Source organism: Hyperoodon ampullatus (assembly GCF_949752795.1).
Source record: "Hyperoodon ampullatus genome assembly, chromosome: 4".
Taxonomy (NCBI): Eukaryota; Metazoa; Chordata; class Mammalia; order Artiodactyla; family Ziphiidae; genus Hyperoodon; species Hyperoodon ampullatus.
In genome coordinates, this window is record NC_136917.1 from 85,403,362 (window position 1) to 85,422,859 (window position 19,498).

At 37.8% G+C, this 19,498-nt stretch overlaps 1 protein-coding gene across 1 annotated transcript in view; it reads left to right on the top strand.

Annotated features, from left to right (window-relative positions):
* TMEM232 (transmembrane protein 232) overlaps positions 1-19,498 on the top strand; it is a gene marked incomplete at both ends in the record, with an annotated part of 245,982 nt that overhangs the window by 96,578 nt on the left and 129,906 nt on the right. Inside the window, 1 exon segment of the mRNA XM_079701591.1 lies at positions 12,907-13,154. Within this exon segment, the coding sequence (XP_079557717.1) occupies positions 12,907-13,154 (248 nt within the window).

A 19,498-nucleotide genomic window follows, 5' to 3' on the forward strand; every position in this document is an offset into this window, starting at 1 on the left:
ATTTTTTTTGCTTTATAACAAATTTAATCAGTTATACATATACATATGTTCCCATATCCCCTCCCTTTTGCGTCTCCCTCCCACCCTCCCTATCCCACCCATCCAGGTGATCAAAAAGCACCGAGCTGATCTCCCTGTGCTATGCGGCTGCTTCCCACTAGCTATCTGCCTTATGTTTGGTAGTGTATATATGTCCATACCGCTCTTTCACTTTGTCACAGCTTACCCTTCCCCCTCCCCATATCCTCAAGTCCATTCTCTAGTAGGTCTGTGTCTTTATTCCTGTCTTACCCCTATGTTCTTCATGACATTTTTTTTTCTTAAATTCCATATATATGTGTCAGCATACAGTATTTGTCTTTCTCTTTCTGACTTACTTCACTCTGTATGACAGACTCTAGGTCCATCCACCTCATTACAAATAGCTCAATTTCATTTCTTTTTATGGCTGAGTAATATTCCATTGTATATATGTGCCACATCTTCTTTACCCATTCATCCGATGATGGACACTTAGGTTGTTTCCATCTCTGGGCTATTGTAAATAGGGCTGCTATGAACATTTTGGTACATGTCTCTTTTTGAATTATGGTTTCCTCAGGGTATATGCCCAGTAGTGGGATTGCTGGGTCATATGGTAGTTCTATTTGTAGTTTTTTAAGGAACCTCCATACCGTTCTCCATAGTGGCTGTACCAATTCACATTCCCACCAGCAGTGCAAGAGTGTTCCCTTTTTTCCACACCCTCTCCAGCATTTATTGTTTCTAGATTTTTTGATGATGGCCATTCTGACTGGTGTGAGATGATATCTCATTGTAGTTTTGATTTGCATTTCTCTAATGAGTAAAGATGTTGAGCATCCTTTCATGTGTTTGTTGGCAGTCTGTATATCTTCTGTGGAGAAATGTCTATTTAGGTCTTCTGCCCATTTTTGGATTGGGCTTTGTTTTTTTGTTATTGAGCTGCATGAGCTGCTTATAAATTTTGGAGATTAATCCTTTGTCAGTTGCTTCATTGGCAAATATTTTCTCCCATTCTGAGGGTTGTCTTTTGGTCTTGTTTATGGTTTCCTTTGCTGTGCAAAAGCTTTTAAGTTTCATTAGGTCCCATGTGTTTATTTTTGTCTTTATTTCCATTTCTCTAGGAGGTGGGTCAAAAAGGATCTTGCTGGGATTTATGTCATAGAGTGTTCTGTCTATGTTTTCCTCTAAGAGTTTGATAGTGTCTGGCCTTACATTTAGATCTTTAATCCATTTTGAGCTTATTTTTGTGTATGGTGTTAGGGAGTGATCTAATCTCCTACTTTTACATGTCCCTATCCAGTTTTCCCAGCACCATTTATTGAAGAGACTGTCCTTTCTCCACTGTACATTCCTGCCTCCTTTATCAAAGATAAGTTGACCATATGTCCGTCGGTTTATCTCTGGGCTTTCTATCCTGTTCCATTGATCTATCTTTCTGTTTTTGTGCCAGTACCATACTGTCTTGATTACTGTAGCTTTGTAGTATAGTCTGAAGTCAGGGAGCCTGATTCCTCCAGCTCCATTTTTTGTTCTCAAGATTGCTTTGGCTATTCGGGGTCTTTTGTGTTTCCATACAAATTGTGAAATTTTTTGCTCTAGTTCTGTGAAAAATGCCAGTGGTAGTTTGATAGGGATTGCATTGAATCTGTAGATTGCTTTGGGTAGTAGAGTCATTTTCACAATGTTGATTCTTCCAATCCAAGAACATGGTACATCTCTCCATCTATTTGTAGCATCTTTAATTTCTTTCATCAGTGTCTTATAATTTTCTGCATACAGGTCTTTTGTCTCCTTAGGTAGGTTTATTCCTAGGTATTTTATTCTTTTTATTACTGTGGTGAATGGGATTCTTTCCATAATTACTCTTTCTGATCTTTCATTGTTAATGTATAGGAATGCAAGAGATTTCTGTGCATTAATTTTGTATCCTGCAAGCTTAACAAATTCATTGATTAGTTCTAGTAGTTTTATTGTGGCATCCTTAGGATTTTCCGTGTATAGTATCATGTCATCTGCAAACAGTGACAGTTTTACTACTTCTTTTCCAATTTGTATTTCTTTTAATTTGATCTTTATTTTTTTAATTTTATTTATTTATTTATTTTTATACAGCAGGTTCTTATTAGTTATATATTTTATAATAATAGTGTGTATATGTTGTTCCCAATCTCCCAATTCATCCCACCACCACCACCCTCCCCTGCTTTCCCCCCTTGGTGTCCATATGTGTGTTTCTCTACATCTGTGTTTCTATTTCTGCCTTGCAAACAGTTCATCTGTACCATTTTTGTAGCTTCCACATATATGTGTTAATATACGATATTTGTTTTTCTATTTCTGACTTATTTCACTCTGTATGGTAGTCTCTAGGTCCATCCACGTCTCTACAAATGAACAAATTTTCTTTATTATGGTGTAATATTCCATTGTATATGTTTACCACATCTTCTTTATCCATTCATCTGTTGATGGGAATTTAGATTGCTTAAATGACCTGGCTATTGTAAATAGTGCTGCAATGAACATTGGGGTGCATGTGGTTTTTTGAATTATAGTTTTCTCTGGGTATATGCCCAGTAGTGGGATTGCTGGGTCATATGGTAATTCTATTTTTAGTTTTTTAAGGAACCTCTATATTGTTCTCCACAGTGGCTGTATCAATTTTTATTCCCACCAACAGTGCAAGAGGGTTCCCTTCTCTCCACACCCTCTCTTGCATTTGTTGTTTGTAGATTTTCTGATGATGCCCATTCTAACTGGTGTGAGGTGATACCTCATTGTAGTTTTGATTTGAATTTCTCTAATAATTAGTGATGCTGAGCAGCCTTTCCTGTGCCTCTTGGCCATCTGTATGTCTTCTTTGGAGAAATGTCTGTTTAGGTGTTCTGCCCGTTTTTTGACTCAGTTGTTATTTTAATATGGAACTGCATGAGCTTTTTATATATTTTGGAGATTAATCCTTTGTCTGTTGATTCGTTTGCAAATATTTTCTCCCATTCTGTGGGTTGTCTTTTCGTCTTGTTTATAGTTTCCTTTGCTGTACAAAAGCTTTTAAGTTTCATTAGGTCCCATTTGTTTCTTTGTTTTTATTTTGATTACTCTGGGAGGTGGGTCATGAAAGATCTTGCTGTGATTTATGTCAAAGAGTGTTCTTCCTGGGCTTCCCTGGTGGCGCAGTGGTTGAGAGTCCGCCTGCCGATGCAGGGGACACGGGTTCGTGCCCCGGTCCGGGAGGATCCCACGTGCCGCGGAGCGGCTGGGCCCGTGAGCCATGGCCGCTGAGCCTGTGCGTCCGGAGCCTGTGCTCTGCAACGGAAGAGGCCGCAACAGTGAGAGGCCCGCGTACCTCAAAAAAAAAAAAAAAAAAAAGTGTTCTTCCTATGTTTTCTTCTAAGAGTTTTATAGTGTCCGGTCTTACATTTAGGTCTCTAATCCATTTTGAGTTTAGTTTTGTGTATGGTGTTAGGGAGTGTTCTAACTTCATTCTTTAACATGTAAGTGTCCAGTTTTTCCAGCACCAGTTATTGACGACACTGTCTTTTCTCCATTGTATATCCTTGCCTCCTTTGTCATAGATTAGTTAACCACAGGTGCGTCAGTTTATCTCTGCCTTTGTATCTTGTTCCAATGATCAGTATTTCTGTTTTTATGCCAGTACCATATTGTCTTGATTACTGTAGCTTTGTAATATAGTCTGAAGTCAGGGAGTCCAATTCCTCCAGCTCCATTTTTTTCCCTCAAGATTGCTTTGTTTATGCGAGGTCTTTTGTGTCTCCATACAAATTTTAAGATTTTTCATTCTAGCCCTGTAAAAAATGCCATTGGCTATTTGATAGGGATTGCATTGAATCTGTAGATTGCTTTGGGTAGTATAGTCATTTTCACAATATTGATTCTTCCAATCCATGAACATGGTATATCTCTCCATGTTTATGTCATCTTTGATTTGTTTCATCAGTGTCTTGTAGTTTTCTGAGTACAGGTCTTTTGTCTCCTTAGGTAGGTTTATTCCTAGGTATTTTATTCTTTTTGTTGCAATGGTGAATGTGATTGTTTCCTTAATTTCTCTCTCTGATCTTTCATTGTTAGTGTATAGGAATGCAAGAGATTTCTGTGCATTATTTTGTATACTAAAACTTTCCCAAATTCATTGATTAGCTCTAGTAGTTCTGGTGGCATCTTTAGGATTTTCTGTGTATAGTATCATGTCATCTGCAAACAGTGACAGTTTTACTTCTTTACCAATTTGTGTTCCTTTTCTTTCTCTTCTCTGATTGCTGTGGCTAACACTTCAACAACTATGTTGACTTCAGCAACTATGTTGATCAGGAAAAAGACAAGACATCCTTGTCTTTTTCCTGATCTTAGAGGAAATGCTTTCACTTTTTCACCATTGTGAATGCTGTTTGCTGTGTGTTTCTCATATATGGCCTTTATTGTGTTCAGGTAGGTTCCCTCTATGACCACTTTCTGAAGAGTTTTTATCATAAATGGGTGTGGAATTTTGTCAAAAGCTTTTTCTGCATCTGTTGAGATGATCATATGGTTTTTATTCTTCAGTTTGTTAATAGGGTGTATCACATTGATTGATTTTCATATGCTGAAGAATCCTTGTATCCCTGGGATCAAACCCACTTGATCATGGTGTATGATACTTTTAATATGCTGTTGGATTCTGTTTGCTAGTATTTTGTTGAGGATTTTTGCCTCTATAATCATCAGTGATATTGGTCTGTAAATTTCTTTTTTGTGTGTGATATCTTTGTCTGGTTTTGGTGTCCAGGTGATGGTGGCCTTGTAGAATGAGTTTGGGAGTGTTCCTTCCTCTGCAGTTTTTTGGATGAGTTTCAGAACGATGGGTGTCAGCTCGAATTCACCTGTGAATCATCTGGTCCTGGACTTTTGTTTGTTGGAAGATTTTTAATTATAGTTTCAATTTCAGAACTTGTGATAAGTCTGTTTATATTTTCTAATTCTTTCAGGTTCAGTCTTGGAAAATTGTCCCTTTCCAAGAATTTGTCCATTTTTTTGTGGTTGTCCATTTTATTGGCATATAGTTGTTTGTAGTATTCTCTTATAATACTTTGTATTTCTGCAGTGTCAGTTGTGATTTCTCCTTTTTCATTTCTAATTTTATTGATTTGCATCCTCTACCTTTTTTTCTTGATCAGTTTGGCTAAAGGTTTATCAATTTTTTTTATCTTCTCAAAGAACCAAATTTTAATTTTATTGATCTTTGCTATTTTTCTTCATTTCTATTTCACTTACTTCTACTTTGATTTTTATGATTTCTTTCCTTGTAATAATTTTGGATTTTCTTTGTTCTTCTTTCTCTATTTTCTTTAGGTGTGGGTCTTTTTCTTCTCTTGTGTTTCCTGCCTAGAAGAGTTCCTTTAGCATTTATTTGTTGTAAAGCTGGTTTGGTGGTGCTGAATTCTTTAGCTTTTGCTTGTCTGAAAAGCTTTTGATTTCTCCATCGAATCTGAATGAAATCCTTGCTGGGTAGAGTAATCTTGGTTGTAGGTTTTTCTCTTTTATCACTTTAAGTATGTCCTGCCACTGCCTTCTGGCCTGCAGTTTCTGCTGAAAAATCAGCGGTTAACCTTATGGGGATTCCTTTGTATGTTATTTTTTGCTTTTCCCTTGCTGCTTTTAATATTTTTTCTTTGAATTTAATGTTAGTTAGTTTGATTAATATGTGTCTTGGTGTGTTTCTCCTAGGGTTTAACCTGTGTGGGACTCTGCACTTCCTGAGCTTGGGTGACTATTTCCTTGCCCATGTTAGGGAATTTTTCCACTATAATCTCTCTGAATATTTTCTCAGACCCTTTCCTTTTCTCTTCTTTTTCTGGGACCCCTATAATTCAAATGTTGGTGTGTTTAGTGTTGTACAAGATGTCTCTGAGATTGTCTTCAGTTCTTTTCATTGTTTTATCTTTACTCTGCTCCTCATCAGTTATTTCCAACATTCTCTCTTCCAGCTCACTTATTTGTTCTCCTCCCTCAGTTATTCTGTTATTGATTCCTTCTTGTGTATTTTTCATATTAGTTATTGTGTTGTTTATCTCTGTTCTTCAGTTCTTCTAGGTCTTTGTTAAACATTTCTTGTATTTTCTCGATCTGTGCCTCCATTCTGTTTCTGAGATTCTGGTTCATCTTTACTATCATTACTCTGAATTCTTTTTCAGGAAGGTTGCCTATTTCCTCTTCATTTATTGGTCTTGTAATTTTTTACCTTGCTTCTTCATCAGTGACATATTTTCTTGTCTTCTCAGTATTTTTTTTTTTTTTCTTTTTGGTGGGTGGGATTGTGTTCCTGTCTTACTGGTTGTTTGGCCTGAGGCTTCCAGCACTTGAGTTTGTGGGCTGCTGCATACAGCTGGGTCTTGGTGTCGAGATGAGGACTTGTGGGAGACCTCACTGTGATGAATATTCCCTGGGGTCTGAGGTTTTCTGGTAGTCCAGTGGTTTGGACTCGGAACCCCCATCACAGGAGCTCAGACCCGACCCCCAACTCATGAACCAAGATTCCACAAGCCACGCAGTTCTGAAAAACAAAGAAAAGAGAAAAAAAAAGGAGCAGAACAATAACAGAGTAAAAAATAAAATAAAATTAGAAAACTAACAGATATGTTAGAAAAAATAAATTAATATACAGATCAAACAACCAGAAGGTAAAAGAGAACCACAATAGAAAAAGACAGGAGGAAAAAAAAGCCTGAAAAGGCCTTGGCTGTGTGTGGCAGAACTTAGGTAGGGGCGGGGTTTAGGCAGTAGGCAGGGCCTATGCTTCAGACCCAACAGGGCCATAAAGGTGCTGGGAGGGGTGGGTGGTGGCACTTAGACTCAGCACGGTAGGAGGCTCCAGCAGTGCCTCTAGCCTTGGAGGGTGGAGGACCAGGTCCGGGACCCCAGCAGGCTCCCTGGGCCCAAGTAGGTGGGAGAAATGCTAGGTCTGTTCCCACAGTTCTTCTATCCCAGAGGCTCCCTCCCCTTTGGTCTCTCTTCTTCTTCACTCACTCCCTCCCCTCCTAGGCCCACGTGGCTGGAGAGGGCCCAGGAAGGCAGGGGACCAGACCCGGAAGCCCAGCAGGCTTTCTGGGGCTGAGTGGGTGGGGGAAACGCCTGTGGTGCTTCCCCTGATCCTCCGGTCCTGGAGGTTCCCCTCCCATCTCCCTCTCCTCCTCTTCCCCCCTCTTGCCTCCCTCCTATGACCCTAGGACCCCCACGGCCAGAGAGTGTCTTGGAGAATGGAGAACCATGGCTGGGAGCCCAGCAGGCTTCCTGGGGCCCAAGTGGGTGGGGGAAACACCCTCTGTGCCTCCCCTGATCCTCCACCCCAGAGGGCCCCTCCCCTTCCACCTCTCCTCTTCTCCCCCTTCCTCCCTCCTATGCCCCTAGGACCAATGCGCCCTGGAAGGGGCCCTGGTGAACGATGACCTGGCCAGGGAGCCCAGCAGGCTTCTGGGGGCCCAAGAGTGTGGGGGAAATGCCCGTGGTGCCTCCTCTGATCCTCCGATCCCAGAGGGCCACTTCGCAACCACTCTCCTTTTCTTCCCCCCATTCCAGGACCAACGCAGCTGGAGGGGGTTCTGGAAGGCAAAAGACCTGAACCAGGACCCCAGCAGGCTTCCCAGGGCCTGAATGGGTGGGGGGAACGCACTCCACACCTCTGCTGGTTTTCCGGTCCTGGAGGGTCCCACTGTCCGCCTCTCCTCCTCTTTCCCTCCTCCCTCCCATGCCCCTAGGACCCACAAGGTCAGAGGGGGCCCTAGAGAATGGAGGATCAGGCCTGGTAGCCTAGTAGGCTTCCTAGGGCCCAAGTGGGTTGGGGAAATGCCCTCTGTTCCTCCCCTGACCCTCCAGTCCCGGAGGGCCCCTCCCCATCCTCCTCTCCTATTCTCCCCCCACCTCCCTCCTATGCTCCTAGGACCCACGTGGCCCAGAGGGGGCCCCAGAGAACAGAGGACCAGGTCTGGGAGCCCAGCAGGCCTCCCAGAACCCAATTGGGCAGGGGAAATGCTAGGTGCACTCCCCCCGATCCTCCAAGCTCCCAAGGGTCCCAGCAGGCGTGGGAACCCCTCCCCTCTCCCAGCCACCCCTCAGGGGCACTGGTCCTGTCTGGCCTCCACTTCCCCTCCCCCTCACTCCCCTCCACATTCTACCCAGTTGCTTGGGGTTCCTCCCATTTTCTTGGGTATTGAGGTCCCCCACCAGCATCCAGCAGGTGCCCTAGTTGTAGGGAGACGTGAACTCCGCATCCTCCCATGCTGCCATCTTCCTAATGTACTCTTTAAGCAGCAAAATAGAATAAACAGCACTATTAGTCTCTATTCTCGCAATAACAATCTCTCTCATCCCCCACATATGGCTCTTCTTTTGACATAAATGGAAACTCTTAAACGTGGAAAGGGAGGTGTATTTTTGAAAGAGTGTGGTTTCTTTAAATACTTATGAATAGAATTCCAGTATAACAGATACGTTGTTTTAAGAAAACAAAAATATTTGTAGAGTTTTTACAGTGCACCAGCCACTGTGCTAAGTATCTTACCTTTATTAACTCATCTAAGCCTTATAACTCTCCCACCACCACCATCACCCATACGGATAGAGGATCTGAGTCTAAACGATTAAAAGAAGTAGCTGGTGGTGAATGCACTTATGAGTGAGTTTAACCCAAAGGCTTTGCCATTTCCATGTCATCCTGCCTCCAAAATTAGATATAAACAAGGAACTAACATTTATTGAAGAACTTTTGTGTGCCAGACACTATGCTAGAAAATATATTCACGTTTTGTGTTTAATTTTTACAGTAACCTAGAAAGGACAGTATTATTTTTATTCTATTTTAGGAATGAAGAAACATGCTTAGAGTGGTTAAGTAACTTGTGCAAGATCACACAACTTGTAAAGTGGGAAAATGGATATTCCCATCTAGTCCTTTTCTTAATCTACTACATCAGTCCTTTTTAAACTTTAATATATTCAGGAGTAGGGCCTGAAATTCTCTATTTAGAACATGCTCCTAGGTAATGACAATAATAATGGTCTAAGGGCCACAATTTTAGTAACAAGGAGTTACTCATGCTGTCCTCCTTTGTGAGATTTTATAGCTCCTGTAGGAAATAACCTTTTGAGACCACCAGTAAGTCACTTATATTTAAATTTTGAAGTTTGAAGAAAAAATTATAATTTTTTTCACAAATAAGTTAAATGTTCACAGGTCTAAGACTACTTAAGGACAGGTGGAAGCCAAAAACAGAGACATAGTAAGAGATGGAGACAAAATTTAATGCAAACTATGCCACAGTGGCTTAATATCCTATTTCTTTCTCTTTTATTCCATCATGTCAAGGGTAGTGTGAGTTAGCTTAAATTTCGGTACTACATTTCCCTAATTATTGATGGAAAATTCAGAACTCTGGACAGGCTTTTATTTTCTTTTGTATTGCTACTACATCATAATTCCTTGCATAATTTCACCTGCTCTGACATCCATCTTCTTGCCAACCTAAATGAATCCTGGTTTTTACCATCATTATGCCCAATATAAAGACAGAAGGGTGGGTATCTGACCTTGCATGTTGCTAAAATCTATGTGAGAGAGAAATATTCTTCAGGAATACCACTTTTTCAATTTTAATACTAAATCAGTAAAATTATCAGATAATAAAATTTGCCATTTGTTTCTTAATAAAAAATGTCAAGTTTCAACAGTGCAATAAGAAAGATCCTGAATTTTAAAATTTGCATGGCATTGCTAAGAAAATAGGCACACATGATAAAAATGTATAAATAATGTATAAAGATTGGAGCTTGGGGTAGTATTCATTGGCAGTCAATAGTAGTAAATTCATGAATTTGGAATCTAAATAATGGTCATTCATATTTTGGGTAAGTTTACTTCCAAGAAGTATAGATTTATACTTATGCACCATTGGCATAAATAAATTCATAGTCTCTGAATTTTAAAATGAGAATAATATCTTTAAGAGAAGGAAGACTCTTTAGAATAGAGATGACTGGAAGTGTAATTATAATCCTATTTGATAGATTTGTTAATATAAAAGTGGCTTTGTAACAAATTTGTTTTCAGCATGAAGAGGTTAGATCAAGTCTTCTCAAGATTGGTGGTGGAAGGATCTTATAAAAACCAGAGCATCAGTGTCTGTCTTAGGGTAGCCCTGAAGCAACTGATGCCTATTGAGCTTCTCACTATTGGCTAGACAGATCATCCTTTGTCGTCTAAGTGAATCCTCACAAAACTCTGAGGTGGTAATTATTATCTCCACATCACAAATGAAAAACAAAATGGAACCAAACTAAACACAAAATATAGACCTGGAGAGGTTAACTAAATTCCCCGTTTGCATTTTAAATTAGTAAATGGGGGCTTCCCTGGTGGCGCTGTGGTTAAGAATGCAGGGGACATGGGTTCAAGCCCTGGTCCGGGAAGATCCCACATGTCACGGAGCAACTAAGCCCATGCACCACAGCTACTGAGCCCGTGCTCTAAGAGAGCCCACGAGCCACAACTACTGAGCCTATGTGCCGCATCACTGAAGCCCCTGCACTCTAGAGCCCATGCTCTGCAGCAAGAGAAGCCACCAGAATGAGAAGCCTGCGCACCACAAAGAAGACCCAACACAGCCAAAAATAATAAATTAATTGAAATAAATAAATAAATAAATAATAAATAAATTAGTAAGTGGGATAGCCAGACCTGATTTCAAATCTTTCTAACTGCAAAGCCCCATATTCTTTCCTGGCTTTTTCCTGCAGGAAAACAAACAAAACCTTTTATAGATAAGGCAAATATGCCTTTGACTGATATTTGAAGCTACATTTCCATAAGTTGAATGCCTTGGACGTCATTGAGGGCGGAAAATTAACCTGGGCTTTCAACCAGGGAACCATCGTGAAAGATGTGGCAATGCCGTCATTTTGCTATTTGAGAGAGCTGGCATCTGGATCTATATAACCTATCCAGTCTGGGAGGGAAGAAAGCAAAGCATAGCCAAATGAGACAAAATGAAAAGAGCATTAAGATTCTATAATGCAGGGTAATGCTCTCCTGGAATCAATGTATTTTACCAGAAATTATGTGATGAGAAGACATTATTTTTGTTGGTCCAGTCACTTACACATTTATTAATTCATCATTCTCTCAGCAATGGAAGAGCTCATAGTAGTATGTTTGTGCAACTATATGTTGTTACTGATTTTGAAGTACCTTTTCTTATGAAAAAATTAATCCAGAGAAACTAAGCAGAATAAACAGCCCAGGTATTGTGATTAACATTTTACAGATGAACATGCAGACTTTGAGACATTAAATAATGTCCTAAAAATCACAACAGCTACTGAGTGTTCTTGGCACAATTTAATTTCTTGTTTGAAATTGAATGCTCTTTCCATGATTTCGACCTAGTTAATAAGCAAGATACACAACTGGGAATAGTATAAACATAATTGTATACTGATTTCAACATCCAGAGATAATTGAAATCAAAGATATTTAAGAATAGGTATATTTCAATGAGGGCTAGTGATAAAGTTCCTTTACTGAAATAGTGAAAATACAGCTCTCTTTTTTAAATGTCAGTATTAATTTTCTAGCACTTTGAGGCTATTTTGAGCCCTCATTTCATGTTTTTGATGCTTACCTATTTGCATGATTTTCACCATATTTTTTTACACGTTTTTTGCATGTTATTCTTTCTCATCATTTCACAGTATTCCATATATATTTACTTTGCCTTTTGCTGTTTTCCTTATTGCTTTAAACCTTTATTTTTTCAATCTTTATTATAAGATTGTTCTCATTTTTTCCACTGTAATTTTGTCTAGATAATGCAATAGTCAGTCTTTAAATAGTAATTTCATTGAGCTAATCCTGATCTTGGAATCCTAAAGAGGTTAGTTAGATATTCATATGCAGAAAAAAATTTTTCATTCCTTTGTTTTCTACCATAGGATCTATAGACATTTAAAATGAATCCTGAGTGACTGGTAATGAGCTGCCCAAGGATGGATAATATTAAATAAAATGGAAAGAACTTAAATAATAGGAGGCAGCACCTAACTTTGTTATGAGAAAGAGAGTTTTTAATATTAGCATATTGTAAACACTAAAAAAAGTATAATACATGACATTTTGAAACTTACATCTTCATTTATTATTACTGATACCAGCCAAGGAAAACATGCCTCTAGCTGTCTCAAAAGAAGATATAATTAAAAATCAGTCATGGACTGATATTTATTGAATATAAATAGGAAAATTCAGAAAATTGCTCTTCCCTGAATAAAAATTGCTTAAGTATTGTGGAATTTTTGTGTTAGGTTTTTTTTCTATATTAGGACATATTCAATTTAATATAAATCTAAAGCCTAGAACATCTCCAATGAAAGCTAAATATAAAGCCCTTTTTGTTTTTTTACTTTACTCAAGTTTTGTGCTATAGAAATTTTCTGTTGACTTCAAGGAAAGTTTAGATTATGCACAGAGAAATGAAATTCTGACTTAATAAAACATTTGTATTACTTCAACTGATTGCTTAATTTCTTATTACATATTACAAATGCTTATTAAATTCTTGTGTGGGAAGAATACAAATTTAAAATAGAAATTATATCATTACATTTTTGAAATTTCAAGACTGATTTCCTTCATGCTTAATTGTTTATTTCATTGAAAATTCTTGTTACGATTTTTAAAATCTTTTGGGGAACTGCATTCCTCTATTAAAGCTTATTTTAGTAGGAAGAATGCAACATTAGTCAAAGAAAATAAACATACATTTTAACTTTAATAATAATACATCTTTTTTTCTCATTTAATTCTATGTCAACTGGTTATTTTTTCTTTTCTTTCAACAGGCTGAGATAAATGACCCAACTGATCCTTTCACAAGTTATAGTACAAAAATTTCATCAAATGTAGGGGATGAAAATGTCTCCGAATATATAGGATGGAGAATTGCCAACATACTTTCCAAACTATTCTTCCCTTCCACTGATACCTGTGTTCTTCCTTTGAAAAAACCATCGATAAGACAGCACCAAATGAAATATCTGAACAAAAAGCGGGATTCCATGAAGAAGAGAGTTCTACAATTTAAGGTAAAGTGAAGCACTATTCCAAATAGTTCAGTTATTCTAACATATTAGATTTTGGAGTTATATAAATTATATATAATCATGTGCCACATTATTTAACTCAGTTTCTCTTTTTTAATTCAAATCTTGGCTCCACCACCTCCTAGATATTTTATCATAAGCAAGTATTCCTTTCTCAGAAAGTATTTCCTCATGCTTAAAATAGGTATTATTATGTAATATAAATCAATGTTTTAATAAAGTGAAAGCCTCTCTTCCATAGTGACCTACATTTTCCTAGTTTACCCCCATCTCTCCCTATCATTAAATGCTACGTATCCTTCCAGCGCCTATAAAATGTCAATATAATAAATTATAAGTATATTTAAAATTTTCTCTCCATTTTCCACTATGGTTTATGGATTTTTAAAAGTCTTTTTAGGAAAGTTCTTTTCATTTTAAGATTAAAATGTTGTCACATTTCTCCTAATACTTTTAAGGATTCATTTTGAACACTTTAATCATTGGTCCATTTGAAATTTTTTCTGGTATGTGGTGTGATGTACAGATCCATGTGGCTACTCAATTATCCCAGCAATATTTATTGAGTAATCTATCTCCCTTCAATATTTTCCCCTGATTTTAAATATCTTTATCAAATATGAAATGCCCATTTATTTTCTTTTTCTATGTTCTAAAATTTCAATAATTTGGAATTATCTACTCTTTTAAGCTTTGGTAGAATTTCCTCTTAAACCATTAGTACCTTATAGCTCTTCTAAGGGTAGTTCTTTGTCAAATTCTTCTGTTTTATGTGGCTCTTGGCAGGGCTTATGTTCAGCCATAATGTGCAGGTACAGCTGGATTCCGTTCTTACTGTTTGAGGCCCCTGCCATAAAAGTATCTGGAGTATCAGTCCTGAATATCGGTCTCTTTAGATCTTTCTCCTTCTTTTTAAGTCAATTTTAGCAAATTATGCTTTCTTTAAATATTACATGTTTTATTCCATTTTTCTGAATTTTTTGGCCATAATTGAACAAAATAGCATCTTAAGATTCCTTCTATTTTCTCTGTTTCTGTGGTTATCCCCTTCCCCTTAACTAATTCTCATTTTGTGTATTTGCATTTTGTCCCTTTTACCCTTCTTAAGTCGTTTGTTTGGTATTTTATCTATTTTATATTATTTTTTCAATGAACCAGCTTTTGGATTCTAACTCATGTATTTTTGTTCTTATGTTTATGAGTCTGTTACTACTTCTTTGATCTATTTTGTGGCTTACTTTATGATTTCTTGAAGAAGATGCTAAATTATTTGGGAAGTTTTCTTCCTCAGCATTTGCCTAAATCATTATCTGAGTTCCAAAATCATGTGACTGTTGCTGCCCAAAGGTGGACTTTAGTGCAGGGTAATAATTGGGTGAAACAAAGCAAGGAGGCAAGTTTTCCTTTTGTGCGCACAAGTAGTCAAGAGAAAAATAGACACATGCTTGAGAAGAATTTTGACATAGGTTTAAGCATTTTTTCAAGAATTCTAAAGCCAGTGAGGAATATATGTAGAGCTGAGATTAAGGATCACACAGTCTGCACTTTAGTAGTCTCATGTGTGGTGCAGGAATAAGTAGTATAAAAATGTTCTTCAGCATGTGTTATAAATATCTATAAAATTGCAGTATGTTCAAGGTGTAATGGAAAGGCCAGCTTTAAATGTTATGAGTATTGAGATTTACTTTTGAATCCCCAAATGTCTTCTGTACATTTTCAAGGACCACAGACACGGAAGAAAAATCGGTGTGGGACCAGAGAGGACACTGTACTTTGGTTTCTCATCGTGGTCAGTTAAAGGAAAAGATAGAAAGAAAGAAACTAGAAAAATAAAAGAAATGGTGTATTGACCAAAGGAGATTAAAGAAACAGTGGGAGAAAGGGTAAATAGACAGTAAAAAGGCAGCTGGAGATGAATGATGCCCACTGGGACACAGAAAGGAAGGACCTAGAGAGATAGAGATAAGGTGACATATTGGGAATGCTTAAAATAGCAGAACAGAGAAATAAATGTTAGGAGCAGAGAGAAAGATGAAAGAGATCAAAAGGAAAGGGAGAAGATATAAGTAAGGGGAGAGGCATACCGAGAATGGAAAGTACAATGGAGACATATGCACAGGGTTTGGGGACAGGAGTAGAGAACATGCAGGGTCAGAGAAGGAGGCATAAGAGGCAAGGGGTGGGGTTAAGACCCAAAGAGTCCTGTAGGTTTTGAAGGATTAGTATATGAGATTTCTCCTCAGCCTACAGTTCATTACATAAATGAGAATCATACATCACTGATCTTTAAAAAATGTTATCTTCTTATCCATTTTTTCACAGCTCATTACAGCCTCTAGAAATTAAACTTAGGGTCTCTGGCTTGAATGAGAGCCACAGCAGCACAGCAGTCTGAGCTTCCCTCTAGCAGAAGTCCCTTGGGGCGGCACAGGGTGACTTTCACATTGCACCCTTCACACTGTAGAGCATGGGAACTGTGCCCCCTGGAGTTGTGCATTTTGACAGCTCCAGTAAGGGATGAACTGATCCCTGGCTACACCAGATGTGAGTGGAATAGGGCTAGAGTTCAGTGATATCAAGACAAAGGCTAGGTCAGTCCTGGTTGAACAGTCTGTACTGTCTGTTTGGGGTAAGGGATAGACCTGCTTTTAAAAAAGTTGTTGAAAAGCATGTTTAAGCTTTAACTTTAACTTTTAGTGCATTGAAAAAATGGCTCTGGCTCACTAAACATTAACTGTGGGAAATGTTGTTTCTTCCATTTGCTTGATTCTCCGTCTAGTGAACGGTCCCGTAGCTATAGCTCCTTCATTTCTCCACCTCCTCCCACGTCCAGGTCCACAGACTGGAATTAATGCAGTTAATGAACTTCTGAGCATGATGGAATGCTATAGATAAAGCATAAAGACATAATTTAAAGCCCACTGTATGCTTAGCTCTTTTTCACCTTTTAAAGGTCTTCTTGCATAGGGTCATGTCACCAATTCCTTATCACGTATTCCTAGAAAGCTCCGTTTTGTGTTTTCATCAAAAAGCAATGTGTAAGATAGCAAGAAGGCCAACATTTAAGGACTCCTACAGAAGATGGGGCACATTTAAGAGGTAGGAAGACAGGAAATTTAAGATAATATGTTTCTGTATTGCCATGGAGCACTGAAGTGTACCTATTTCAGTGCGAAAATGTGAACATTTACCAGTAAGGAGAACATAGGAGCTTCCTTATTGCTGAAGCATCCACTATTTCTGATGACCTATCACTTTTTCCCCAAAATATTTTTCTTCACTTGTGTTTTTAGCCTGTAAAATTCTCTCAAAATGTGAATTCTTTCTTTATATGTTTACAAATATATATATTTTGCTTTGAATGACTTGCAGATCTGATCTCTTTCCTTTACAAAATTTTTCAAAAGAAAATTCATTGTTTTGCTTCTGTACATCGAATTTTTGGGGTTTTGCTTTGTAGTGGGACATGCTGTTGGATGCATGCTCTTCTTGCCCCTCAGCATTTTTTAAAAAAATGAAAAAATCATTATGTTCCTTTACTATATCATAAAAACTGCAGCCCAAAACCGAGGCATAGTATACTTCTACTTCAAAGCATAGTTTTTTCCTTTTCTCTCTTTATCAGTAAAACTATCTTAAATTTACCTTAAGGCTGAGAATTCAGAACTCTGAAGATCAAATTCTCAAAAACCAGTTTCTACATCTATACTTTTTGGCTTCTGAGGTTTCTTGTCAGTGTATTTTCTAAGCTTATGCCTTGAAACTCTAAAAACTCACAAACAACTAATTATTCGCACACATGTAAAGACTAGGAGAATATTAACTTAAAACTTTATCTCTGATTAGGCTTCGTTTGCTCACAAATTTTATATCAGAAGACTTCATTCATAAGACCAGCACCTGGAAGAGAGCCCAGCTGAAACAAGCAAGAACTGACTGAGAACATCTGTAGTCATTCAGGCAGGACATTTTACATAGCTGACTTCATAACAGGATGGTCGTACCAAAGGCTACTGTGTATCCTATGAATCCTCCTTTATATAAGGAGCCAATTCCAAGGTAGTGGAGCTAGGAGTAGCTAACATTTGCTTAATGGAGACGAGGTGGGGAAAGGTGGATACCACAGTGTCCCGGGAGATAGGTTTTACTGGAAAGACCAACAGTGAGCAGCAAAAAGAGGCACGTGGTCCCCATTTCTCATTGTCTCAGTGGAAGTGATGCTGGAGTCTGGGCAAGCAACTGGACATTAAACTAGATTTGCGTTTTGAGGGGAGAGACACTGCATGACTGCTATTCTACATTCTTATAATGGAAGGGTGAAACTGCCTTCTCAAGGAAGAAATAAACATTTTGGGCCCAGTTGCCAAGTCACCTGAGGTAGGTGGGCATCAGCTGGATAGGGATGCTAGAAATGCCAGATGCTCAGGACTTGGAGCCCTTGGGAAGCTGTCTTAATGGTTGTAATAGGAAGCCACTGGCCTCCCTGGTGAGTTGAGTTTACAACATGGGAGATGCTTAGGACCCCTAATTCTAGCTTCCAAGTTGCCGGGCAATTCAAGATGAATCTCCAGTGTTATAGTCAAACAATTCTGTTTGCCACCCTACATGAGTACATTTTATAAACAAGGCACTATGCTAAGCACTACCCTTAGATGTAGATTGATTATTTTATCCATTTTATAGATTTTATATATCTATAAAATCTGTTTTGTAGATATGAATACTGAGAGGTTAAGTAATTTGCCCAAGAATTTATAATCATTAAGTGCTAGAGTTTGAATTTAAACAAGTGCTTTCTGATTCCTGAGTCTACTCTGCTGATGTCTTTCCCCTCATGTGGGACTTCATGTGATGGTAAAGCCTTGAGCAGTTGTTAAAAAAAACTTATCTTCAAGTCATAAGAAAAGACTTTTTATAAGTATTTTTTTCAATTTCTGTATCTTGATTTTCAGAACTTGACTTTGATTAAGGAACATTTTTTTCTGGACTCTGCATCTTTCTAGCTAATATTAGGAAATCTATGTCAGATGAGGCACTTTCCATTAAGTAGTATGATTTTTAGCTAAAGTCAATGGAGGAAAAAAATATATTATAAATATATCTATTTGGAGAGAGAGATTTTAAAAAGGAGAGCTCCAAAAGATTCTTTTTTTTTTTTTTTTCTATGTGCTGTTATTTATGGGTTTTTTTTTATTAGTTTCTGCTTTATAACAAAGTGAATCAGTCATACATATACATCTGTTCCCACATCCCCTCCCTCATGCATCTCCCAAAAGATTCTTAAATAAAATGCTTTAAACACATCTGTCTAGTTCTGTTTCATGCAGGAGAAAAAAGTCTGTGCCTCCTTTACAGAATATCAAGAATGTTTATCTTATAGCTTTTTTTCTGATTGATTTAGAGTAAGTTACTTAACTTCTTTGAGCCTTAGGCTCCTAATCTTTAAAAATGTAAAAGTTGTACATTCCTCTTAGGTTTGTCCTGAGGATAGAAAGAAAGAATGTATGTAAAGAGTCTGGACATGTTAGTTTCTTATCCTTTTGTTCTATAATTGAGTAGATTTTCTAAAATATTTATTTTCTTCATAATGTAATATTTATTAATACAATCGTGATAAATAATATGTGGAAAATTTACATAAGTTATGAATTACTGCTAGAAACTTTTAAAAAAGAACATACAGTTTCCCGATGATTTCATTTTTGGTTATGTTTTGCTTCCCTTCTTGTTTCTGGTTTTCGAATTAAAACACAATTCAGATCTGGTTCCAAGTCATACATGCATTTTGAGGGTACAGTATCAAGACCCATTATGGAAGAGTAAAGTTTGGAATCTTGATAGTTCATATGGCTGATTTTAATTTTTCAGCTGAAGAGAAATAGAGAACGTAAATGGGTCTTCAGAGATGGGCCCCTATGTTTTGAATTTTGTGAAATATTTTACTATTAAAATGTTGGTTAGATGATCAGCTCAGATCAATCATTTAAAGTGTTAAAATTTCTAGAGTGAAGTAGTATTGGAAGTGAAGTCCAATTGCCAGTGACAGGACTGTGCAAAATACATCCATTTCCAATACATGACTCTGTTTACCTCTGGTCTTCCCTAGGAAATAGGTCAGTCCCCATCTATCTTAGGTTGTCTCCTCTCCTTTCCTGCCTTTCCAGTGGAACCTTGGTCTGAATAAGAACTCTAGGTGTTATCAGTGGGGCCATAGCTTTAGCTGCCACTTTCACTGCAGTGGCTTTGTGCTTATAAGACAGGTGTCCAGCTTCAATACGATCATCAACCCCAGGAGTTCTCCATTCACAGTAACATGATGTAATGCAGAATC